The sequence below is a fragment of the Polyodon spathula genome, chromosome 14 (genome assembly GCF_017654505.1).
Source record: "Polyodon spathula isolate WHYD16114869_AA chromosome 14, ASM1765450v1, whole genome shotgun sequence".
Lineage (NCBI taxonomy): Eukaryota > Metazoa > Chordata > Actinopteri > Acipenseriformes > Polyodontidae > Polyodon > Polyodon spathula.
In genome coordinates this window covers 12,295,238-12,306,881 of record NC_054547.1, presented here as the reverse complement: position 1 = coordinate 12,306,881, position 11,644 = coordinate 12,295,238, and the positions used below count along the sequence as shown (strand labels likewise).

Here is an 11,644-nt window from a genome sequence, read left to right as displayed (position 1 = left end):
TTAACATAGTTACATTACTATTAATGAACAGTAAATAGCTCTGAGAATGTTTAATTTTAAATGACCGTAATATAACGTATAATTTTCTTTTTGGGTGATATTTCAGAAGATGTTATGAGCCTAATTTATTAATCAAGTTACTGTCACCGCGGATTTCCTTAGTTTTTTCTTTGCTGAGTAAGTCTGATTATTATGAATATTAAATGCCTGAAACACATTTGTTAAATGTAATCTGGTTGATCATTACATTTTATAAACTGGGTAATTATATAACTTCATACATGACATCTTGTTACTGATAACTGAACTATGGCCCAGTAGCAAAGAGGCAAAGGCGGTGAGCAACAAACCTTATTTAGCTTTGGCATTAAACACACTCTAAAACGCATCACAACCTACTTGAGGACCACCGTGACTCAACAGCGACTGAACCACTGTATGCTGTTGCATATAAGTGCCTGGCACATATTGCTGGTATGTTTGCCAGTGTAAATGAGAGGAGACGCAGCTTTTTTGGTTAATTTGGAAAGTTTAGCAATCTATAATAATAAACACTCTACTCAAGTAATCAACCTGTATTAGCCAAATTATACTAGGTGCATCACAAGTGATTTGAATGCACAATGCAATTCAAATTGCTCAAATAGTTTTGTTGCTGTTAAAGTGCAATTATACTAATGAAAAAATGAAGCGATTCCACACACAATGTCTTTTACTGTACATTCGCCCCATTTTGCCTATTCCATTCATTTTTGCGTATAGAATGAACAAGGTATCCAAGGCTACCTTTCCTATTTCAATTCAAAAGCGCATTCGATTCGTCTGGAATATAGAAACTTGTGATAAGTGTTCAAAGTGTTTCGAAGTGATAACTTGCCGAGACCTATCGCATTGGCACTTACGCATTCGGGATATAGACACAGGCCCCTGGCCTTGTAACCATAGCTGGCAGAAAACCTGTCGCAAGTACACGCCTGGAAAGAATGTGCAGAGTATACCAAACATATGGTTCTTTCAGAGTCCTTATTAGAGAACCTCAGATACAAGAGTAAAATATAGATCCATTGCGGGCTCCATATTTTGATTCAAGCCCTTAATTATTAAAGGCATTTATTCCTTAAAGTTTGACTAGGTTATGTGTCCATGTGTGTCGAGATGTTCTCCTTTCAAAGTTAGTACAGCATTATTAAAAATCTATCGTTGTTACAGGAAATACTGGAAGCAGCCACCAGCTCCAAACAGCCAGAAAACCCCTTCAGGTTTACAGTAAAATGGTGTCCCTATCTTGTCGAATAGATGTCATGTTATGGGATATTTCAGATGTTTCTCTAATAACAGCTTTAGGTGGATTTTCATTATAAACTTCCGTGACATGACCCCAATCAGCTTGAAATTCGTTAACAGACACAACAATACAACGGTGTCTATATATATAACTAAAAGCATAGTCTGTATTGTCATTTTCGATTCATGTTACACCAGGAAACACATATTTAAATTACAAGTAGATTGTTCTTTGACTATACACAAACTGCGTGATAACAATTCCAATGCAGTGCTTGTAATTGTTCTTTCTTCTTCAGTGCTGTAGTGCTGTATTTAGAAGTGAGGGGTCACTATTATTTACCCTTCATCCTCCCTCAGCCCTACCACCCCGCTTGTCATCCCCATTTCCCCATATACTCAACAGAACCGCAGTTTATGACCTACCGTGGTTAACGTATTTGAAAGGGCTAACAAGCGTACCAATTCATTACAAATTCAGACAATCGGGTATTGAGATAAAACAACAGTACGGTATATGCAAGGAACTAGGCTGACAGCTATTTATATTAAAGATAAATAAATAAATACATATTTTCTTAACCGTTTCATATGCTAACAGACATATGAATACACTGTAAAAATAGTATTATACTTCATGTTTTTACATACATTAGGGTAATCTTTTTTTATAGATTTAAAAACCTTACATTTACAGTAAAATATCATAAAAACACACGATTAGTAAAGTTCAATTAACTCTTAATAAAAAGAGTTTATATGCGTTACAGGGCCGCCACAGCAGCAGCAAGTTTCAACCAGCAATAATAGCGCCTCGGATTTACTTCATAGGCTACGAAACTGCTAGCAAGAACTCAGCAGACAAGGGAGATACAAATAAAGGGAACAGAAGGCTAGCCCACTGCAAGATCTGACCTACCACAAAGGACATGTAAATTTACATATAATTGTGCAACCGCACATCACATTTAACACACAAACACACAAACAACACTGTTAAAACGCTACTATTTGCAATCAGCCCTGCAATGGATTCTGGGATTCCAGTTTTAATGTAATTAGCTGTGATGTCTACGGTATTTAACCGTCAACGCTACCCATGTATTTTTAAAAGAAACGTGGCCTGTTAAAACAACGGAAAATATTTGTTTTCACTTTTTTAATGTAAAAAACTGTTTTTTTTAAAGGAAATGTTCTGTAAAAATAAACATCTTTTCTAGTATGAAGGTAATTTGCTGTTAAATTTAAGGTAAATTGTCATTTTATAAGAGAAGGCAATTTACCTTCGCTGTTTACTATAATTTTACCGTTGAATTTACGGACATTTTTTACAGTGTAATTAATTAATTTATTATTATTATTATTATTATTATTATTATTATTAATCCTATGTGTAACCTGTTAGGCACGCTATATTCAAACCTTTTCATTATTGATCTCTCAAGGGTTTCTTACGGCTGTTGTATTCTTTGCTTATTTGTATGGGTTATACACATGTATTACTATATTTAGAAGCAAAACAGTTAAATATTCTACACGTGAAGTACAGAAGCGTTGCGCTCCCTGCCCAAGAAGTGATGGTTCGGCGCTCCCTGCCGAACCCGCACCACAACATCACTCAATCTTCTTCATATAATTGTGTTGCTGTCAACTTATTACAGGCTCAAAATATGTAACTGCACTTACTTGACTTAATAACCATTAACAAACGGCTTCTGAATAAACCCAATGAACAATATTTGAGTTTTAGGGGACAGTCAGACTATTGTATTAAGTTTATGTATGGGTGGGATTTCCACGCTCATAAAAGGGTTCTTAAACTGATTTAATTCAAGATTAAAGTAGGCTTTTAAAATATAATTTTGTAATGCAAATGAAAATGTGGGTTATCAGGACACCCCTCAGTCTAGAAAAAAAAAAACAAAAACAAAAAAAACCCAAACATTTGATGAAAATGACCAGACAACCAAAACAAAGGAGGAAGATAACCTGCACATTTAAAACCCCGAAATCCAGAAATTACATTCACCAGTTCCCAAGTTATAGTATTACCAACAGGGAAATGAACTGTCTTTTTTTTTCCCCTAAAAGAAAACGTCTAGAAATTCCGACGTCACCTAATGGGGTTGTTCCTGGGAGATCCTGGTGTACAAAAGAGTAGCCTTTTAAATCCTTCTCTTAATGCACCTGTGCCTGTCCTCTTTTATACAATGCTGATTAGCCCTCCCAGACTGAGTTAAAGAGAGTTTCTTCTGCAAGCTTGTTAAAAGAGTCCAGACCATCTCTTTTGTTTTGTTCCCATACATATAAATCTGCCAGTCATTGTTAAAGATGGGATTTTTAGGTGCACTGGGTTTCCTTTTATTTTCTGTAACTGTAATTGAGGTAAATGTAACTTTTTTCGACCTACATGTTGTAATTATTTTGTTTAAAATAATGTAAAATGTTGACAATGTATGAAATGTGTTATTTTACTAAAATGTTTTGTTTTGTTTTTTTTACATTTTAATTTCAGATGTCATATTTTCCAGCAAGTGGTAAGTGTTTGATTAATTATTATTATGGTATTTGTTGTTAGTTGCTGTTAATTATAATAATTATATTAATTGTATTTTAATGCTTCAAGACAACGCATTTTTATTCTAAAGTATTCATGTATATGTCATTGATTTTTTAAACAGTATGGGATTGTGTATTAATTCTGCATTTAGCGCATACAAACATTCTAAACAGATATGCAGCTGTCCCTATAAAATAGGTTTTTAATAAGGATGTACATTATAAATGACAAATGTTATTAAAAAATATCATATAATAATAGATATTTTATGTATGACTTCGAGTTTGCTCAAACTAGTTTTTATACAATACATATTTGGATATATATATATATATATATATATATATATATATTATAGATATATAATATGATATATATATATATCTATATATATTATATATATATATAAATATAATAATATAATATTAATATAATATATATTTATCATTAATAAATATGATTACACGACGTTTTCAGTCAATAGGTTAATGCTGCCTATAGTAAAGGGCTATTATTAACCTAATCAAAATACATGTTTTATAACGTATTACCATTTATACAGGTTAATAAACTAGTATTATATTATGATATTGATAAGAATGCTAATAGCTGATGTTTTAAAGTATTACATTGCATGACTGAAATCATGTTTAGTGCTTAGTGGGAAAATGTGATTGTTCTTGTGTGTTTATTTATGACAAATAGTTATAATTCTATACAAGTTTGTAAATTCGTACAAAATGCGCGTTTATATGTCAACAGTTGCAGTTGAATGCTGTTAATATACACGTAAAAACATAACGTATTATCCATTTAAGTAAAAATATTAAACATTGTTTAACACCAACATAATACCAAAATAAATACTGAGTGACAAAAAAATAAAAATAATAAAATGAAACGCTTTATATAAACCTAATAAACAAAACGAGTGTATATTACAGTATGTGTTACATAATAACAGTATTACTGGAACAATATTTTTGCGTGAAACCTGCCACCTTGTGGCTATAGGCTACAGAATATTGGACCAAAATTGTCAGGATCGCAAATTAAATATAAATATTATATTTTCTTTATAAATACAGCAACTCCCATAGCAATTATTATTATTATTATTATTATTATTATTATTATAATATTTATTATTAATAATAATAATAATAATAATAATAAGGTTATATGCCACATTTAGGCTAATAATTGAAATATGTTTTTAAAATGGTTTTGTGTGTGTTTTTCTACAGGGCTCACAATTACGGAAATAAGTTCACCGTCCGCAACCGAGCTTCAGGTGAAATGGACGCCAACCTCCGGTGTTAATTATTTTCTGGATTTAAGGGTAGTAAACAGTACTAGTATTGCACCAATTGTGCTCTTCTTACCCGAATCACCTACAGAAAGACTGGTCGGTGGCCTCAGACCTGCAACTGTTTATAATGTCACAGTTAAATCCTCGATATTGTTCTACGTGGTAGAGTCTACCTGGAAATTAGCGACAACAGGTACTTGAAAGACATAGTAGAATTATACTTGTGATGTTTAGTACTCTGTTGAGTATTTGATTTTAAATCTGTTGAAATATAAGTACTGTCATATGAAAAACTGTTAATCACAAGTGGCATGCACTAGCCCTGGAAATAGACCACATGCACATTTGCAATGCTTATAACAATACATTGAATCTGGATATTATAGGGCTGGACAGCAAAATATAAGCATGTGCAATCTGTCTGATATGCACATGGAATTTCTTACACAATTCTCTATATAAAAAAGTCATGTTCAGTACAATGGGCAAGACAGCAGATCTTAAGTACTTTATTTTGTCTCTGATTTTCCATAGGGTAGAGTCACAAATGTTGTGATTCGATGGTCTATTCTGGGTAACAGAACACATTTCTACTCCCCGACTTCCATTAAGGAGTTAGAGGAAGTCATTTTTCACATCCAGTATTCTACTCCCTTTTGACTTGTAGTGTCAAATGTTTCTATTTGGTTGTCCAAGCTCAGCCACAACCAGGCAACACAATAACCAACAACTGATTCAATGCAAGACCACTCAGAGAGGTTCCAATATTTCATAAATATTCATTCTACTGTTTTAAACAATGCTTTTGAGGCTTTAAAAAAATAAAATACACCAATAACAGTCTAGAACATGAATAAAAAACTTTTATTTACCTGAATCCCTCAAAATTCTATTGAAATAACCCAGAGACAAAGAGTTAATAAGATAATGAATCAACATATTGGCATTATGAACGTTACTGGTGCCCTATTTTCATTGTTGAAGATCTTTTGGTCTGGCTTAAGCAGAATTTATGTATGTATGTATGTATGTATGTATGTATGTATGTATGTATGTAGTTTTAAATTAGTTTCATGTAAGAACTTATTAACAAAAACTTATTTTCTGTAATATGTGTGTGTGTGTGTGTGTGTGTGTGTGTGTGTGTGTGTGTGTGTGTGTGTGTGTGTACAAAGCTCAATAAATAACAAATCTTGAGGTATTTCTATAACCTTGTACACTACTGTATTTTTTATACATATTTTAAAATACATATAGATATCTAAAATAAAATATATTGCAATGTAGTTTGAAATATGTTTTTAAAATATAAAATTCAAAATATGCTCTGTCAATATTCACACCAAACTTCTAACTGAATTGGAGTATAATAAAATAAAAGCATTAATTATTTTAATATATATTTTCAGACTTGTTATGAAATATATTTTTCCTCCACATGGATTTCATTTTTGTTTTCTTTTGTTGTTTAAGTGCCTGGAACATCTCAGATAATCGAAGCTGATGCCACCTCAAGCAGTGCAATCAGAGCGCAGTGGTCCGCGGTGACGGGCGCAGAACGCTATTACCTGATTGTTAAATCAGACAATGAAAACTACAACCTGACATTTTCCACCCTGCAAGGGACAGTAACAAATCTGCAACCGACCAAAACCTACATGCTGAGTATTTACTCTGCAAACGCAGGTGGCCTAGGAGCATCGAGCAAAATAAAAACCGTCACGACATGTAAGTAGACTTTCTCATTGTAGGGATTATTAGTGTAGTCGTACTCCACACATGGCATGCATACATCCTCAGATCAATTCCTTTTTAGTTTTTTTACTGGTTCATTAAAAGGGAACCTGCAGTGTTAGACTGATGACTGTTATTATTAATTAGCTGTTTATTTCTGGTCCTATTAATAATGATAAACTAGACCCTTGAAACAATCCCTCGAAGAACATTTAAAAAATGATTACTAGAGAATACTTGTGGCGGGAGGGACACAAATAATAAAAACATTGTTTAACTTAAAATTGTCTTTACATGCATGCTTGTTAAAGTGGTTGTAGCAAACAAAAGATTTCCATACATTTTGCCTCTTGCACACTTCAGTTCGCTATATATAAACACATGTTATAGCTGTCACATATTTTTATTGTAAAACATAATCTCTAGCACTGGAGTTTATTAAAGAAATCTCTGTTTAGAAGCCTTGCTTTCAGCTAGACTTGCAGTTTCTTGATCATTTCTCCTGGAGAGTGGCACTGTCCCACCCTTCAGGGCCTTCCCTCCTGTAATTAACTACCCAGCTGCTTCCCCATTTGACTCGGAAGACTGTTGAGGTGAAATCAGCTAGGAAGCCTTCTTCAAGGCAAGCAAACTGAAAGCATAATTTAAGCGAGTGCATTACCAGATATCATATTTTAAAATGGAAATACACGTTCCCTAGAACATACTAAAATGTATGAACGATTGTTGATGTTGGTTTCTCTGTCATTAGCAAGCGGTAAGAGGCTGTCGTGTGGGGTTGCTTGGTTGGTTGCTTACCTGTGTAATTAAAAAAATGTCTGTTTATTCCAGTGGTTCCACCGCCAACAGGTGCCACTCTTTCAAACATTGGTGCGAATGCAGTGCGTATTGACTGGCAGCCAGTGGACAAGGTCATTTTGTATGGAGTATTCATCTATAAGAATGAGAACCTCAGCAGCACCCCGGACATTTTAAAAACTACAGATACCTTTATTGTCATTAATAACCTTATGACATGCACCAACTACCTCTTTGGATTAAGGGCCGCGAACAACTTTTTGATTTTCGGAGAGGAATCATACATCACTTATAGGACTGGAAGTAAGTAGAGCGTACCAATGATGATTCAAAAACAGAATTACCAGCTCAAAGTGAAAGCAAGGTCACTAAACTGGTTCTGTATTTTATTTGGGTCCATTTAAAAAGAATATTGGTTGTATTGAACTACCAGCTCAAGGATCAAAACTCAGCATTGTATGATGTAAAGTGTAGTGTGGGATGAGTGACTGTTTGGCCCAGGATCTCGCCTTCTGGACCGATAGGAGCCGCCCTTGTTTGAGGTGTGACCTCCAATGTGCCGTCATCTGACTGCTTCTTTTCACACTGCAGACCCACCATGCAGCCACCTCAGAGCTACAGTGTCAAAGGACAATGCAGCTCTGGGCAGCTTACAGGCAAGCCCGCAGGCACCTGGCCAGACCCAAGGGGTTGCTAGTGCGCGGTGAGCCGAGGACACCCTGGCCGACCTAAGCTCTCCCCAGTGCTCGGCCAAATGTGCGCCTCTACCTGCGAACTCCCGTCTAGGGTTGGCAATGGAATACCGTGGATTTGAACTAGCGGTGTCCAGGCTATAGGATGCATCCTGCACTCCACGCAGAGCGCCTTTGCTGGATGTGCCACTCAGTAGTCCCCAAGATGTGTATTTTCTGAACACACTGTATATTATCCCAGTTCGCATTTTATTTTAGTTCCATGTGCTTTATTGTTCCAATGCTCATTTACAGGTGCAGTCCCAGTTACAACCATTCAAGCAAACTACAGCTGTGTCGATAGCTCTTCAACTGTGACGTGGAATCCCAGCTCAGGTGCAACTTCGTACAGAGCCTCTGCTACCACTCAGAATGGGACGACAGCCCTCTCCTGCACTACAAAAACAACCAGCTGCAAGATCACGGGGCTGAAGTGTGGAGCAAAGTACACTGTGCATGTCTTTGCACTGGTTGGCATTTGTGAAAATGTTGCGGAATCAACTGCTGTCTTTCAAACAGGTAGCATTTCTTTGGCTGTAACTGTAAGTAAAGACTGCCTGGGCAAACTAACTGGCTATCCAAGAGAGGTTGACGTTATCATGCCCTTCAGCCCAACTTTTGGCATAGCCGCAGATTCAAACTTTGTAAGCATTTCCTCCAAGTGCTGGAAACGCAACCAGGCTCAAAAGTAATGAAACACATAGGGAAACATCATCATTAGAGACGATTAGGCCCATATATATGAAAGCCTGACTGCCTTCGTAGAACGACCCTTTAATGACCTCTGATCCTTTAAACCCGCTAAGTATGAAAACAGCAGCATGATTGTGAACTTAGACAGCAACAGCAAGAAAACATTGACAAAGGTGGACAGAAAAATTAATTATGGAAGCTATGGATTAATAAAAAGAAATCCCTGTTAAAAAAAAAGATAGTACACAGGTGGTAGTGTCAGATAATGAAATGATGAAGCTATACTGGTTTTAAGTACATCTCTGCTTTGTTCTTTTCAGTTCCTTGTGCACCTATAAATCTATCCATCTACCGGGACTGCTACAGCAATGTTGTTTTCTTTTACTGGGACAGAACTCCCAACACTGACTTCTACTCAGCAATAGCCCTGGGGGCAGATGGGGTGGCGATGGAATGCAGGACCACAGACACCTCCTGCGTCTTCACAGATTTAAACTGTGGAATGGAGTACATTTTCAGAGTCTCCTCAGTAAAAGGAGAATGCAGCAGTGCCAACAGCGCTGCTGCTAGAGCTCGTACAGGTAAAGTGCCCTAGCAGGACTCCTTCCTCCAGTAGTCCCAAAATCCGGTGCTTAAATTTAGTTTGATTTTGCAGTTCAGGGAGATGATCTTGCATGTTTTCAGGTTTATTCAGTTTTTTTTTCAACATACAAGTTGAAAATTGAATACTGTAGACATAGTGGCTGACTGTGGATATGTATCTTTCAGCACCTTGTGAGCCAACAAATATGAAAACCATAGCAGACTGCCAATCCAACACGATGATTTCATCGTGGGACTCTGCGGCAGGCGCCTTGTCTTACACGGTGGAAGCCACGGCCAACACAGGAAAGCGGTACAGCTGCAGCTCCTTCTCCAACAGCTGTGCCATGCCAGGCGTGCCGTGTGGCGAGAGTTTAAGCGCTTGGATTATAGCATCAGATAATCAGTGCACAAGTGCTCAAGCTCTCGGTGAAGTGGCAGAAACAGGTACTTGCCATTCTGCACTATTTTGTATTTCTATTGCTTGCCTTCCTCTCATGCAATGACTTCTAGCAGGGGAGGCTGACAGTGATTCAAAATCCTAATACCTTTCTCGTCCGAAGAAGTACCTTCCTATTCAATACAATTTAATACAATGATTCCCTTTTTTGTTTTGTCTTTAAGTACCATGCAGCCCTACGAACGTCACAGCTGACAGTGGCTGCAGCACGGACTCCCTGTCAGTGTCATGGAGCTACAGTAGTGGAGCTCTTATGTACTTTGCCACTGTTGAAGGATCAGATGGCACCCAGCATTCCTGCGCTGCTCGTGACACACAGTGCCAAATCACAGCTCTGGAGTGCGGGCAGTCATACACTGTCTATGTTACAGCAACCAATCTCAAATGCAACAGCTCTCGGAGTTCCACAGTGACTGTTAAGACAGGTAGCATTATGTCAAATAACTGTGAACAAGCTAGCGTTCTAGCATAATGACGAAAACGCATAAGCACTTCTTTGTAGGATAGGCCTTCTTGGCTTTTTAATGCATCAGTACATTGCTGAAGGCACTAGCTGAAATGTTTGTAGGTTTGATGTACCTTGTAGGTTTTACTGAAGAAATATGGAAAATTCAAATTAATAATCTAATTATAATTGGTTTTACTTTAAAAAATATCATAGCAGCTTATGTCTCATGTGTTTTGTTGATTTCAAAATAGAAGGAATAACCCACGTCTCTTTTCTTCCAGCTCCTTGTTCACCAGTATTAAATGAGGCTTTTCTGGAATGTTCTGCTAATCTGGTTTTGGTGCTGTGGAATCAGAGTCCAGGAGCCGAGTCCTACACTGCTACACTGCAATCTAGCGATGGGAGCAACCTGACCTGCAATACCATGTTTACCAACTGTATCATTCCTGATCTCAAATGTGGGGTGCAGTACATGGTCACTGTAATCTCCCGTGATGGAAAATGTGCAAGTTCTAAATCAAAAAGCATTCAAATGACATCTGGTAACTGGTTTTATTACTATTACGCATGTATTCATTTATTGTAATTATTGAACTGCTTTTACTGCTGAAAAAGGAAGGCAAAGCAGTGGTTTCTATCATTGACAGGTTTCCCTAAACATATTTCACATTCTGATCTTAGTGCCGTGTATCCCTGAGAATATCAAGACCCGCACTGATTGCAAAACTGGAATTGTCAAAGTATTGTGGGATCCCAGCACAGGAGCGGAAGTGCACAGTGCCATAGTGGAAGCTGAAAATGGGATCTGGAAGTATTGCAGCTCTACAGGCACAAGCTGTGACATTGCAGGGCTACAGTGTGGTCAGTCCCACACTGTTTTAGTGATGTCATCAAATGGCACATGCTATAGTCAACCGAGTCAACGTGAAAAAATTCAGGAAGGTATGTTTAATGAACTTCTCTTGACTTCTGAAATTATAGGAACCAAGTGGCCTGTTTGGCTTACATGAGATTAGACCTGGTCTTGAGCATTAGTTTTATA

At 36.8% G+C, this 11,644-nt stretch overlaps 1 protein-coding gene across 3 annotated transcripts in view; it reads left to right on the top strand.

Moving 5' to 3' along the window:
- The first annotated feature begins 3,480 nt into the window (after window positions 1–3,480).
- LOC121326478 overlaps window positions 3,481–11,644 on the top strand; it is a 27,843-nt gene continuing 19,679 nt past the window's right edge. For all 3 annotated transcript variants that reach the window (XM_041269758.1, XM_041269759.1, XM_041269757.1), the window contains exons 1-11: window positions 3,481–3,669; window positions 3,800–3,821; window positions 5,092–5,349; window positions 6,630–6,884; window positions 7,722–7,991; window positions 8,675–8,938; window positions 9,433–9,693; window positions 9,881–10,141; window positions 10,319–10,579; window positions 10,884–11,144; window positions 11,284–11,544. In XM_041269758.1, the coding sequence (XP_041125692.1) occupies window positions 3,616–3,669; window positions 3,800–3,821; window positions 5,092–5,349; window positions 6,630–6,884; window positions 7,722–7,991; window positions 8,675–8,938; window positions 9,433–9,693; window positions 9,881–10,141; window positions 10,319–10,579; window positions 10,884–11,144; window positions 11,284–11,544 (2,428 nt within the window). In that variant the 5' untranslated portion in view covers window positions 3,481–3,615. The remainder of the gene's footprint in view (window positions 3,670–3,799; window positions 3,822–5,091; window positions 5,350–6,629; window positions 6,885–7,721; window positions 7,992–8,674; window positions 8,939–9,432; window positions 9,694–9,880; window positions 10,142–10,318; window positions 10,580–10,883; window positions 11,145–11,283; window positions 11,545–11,644) is intronic.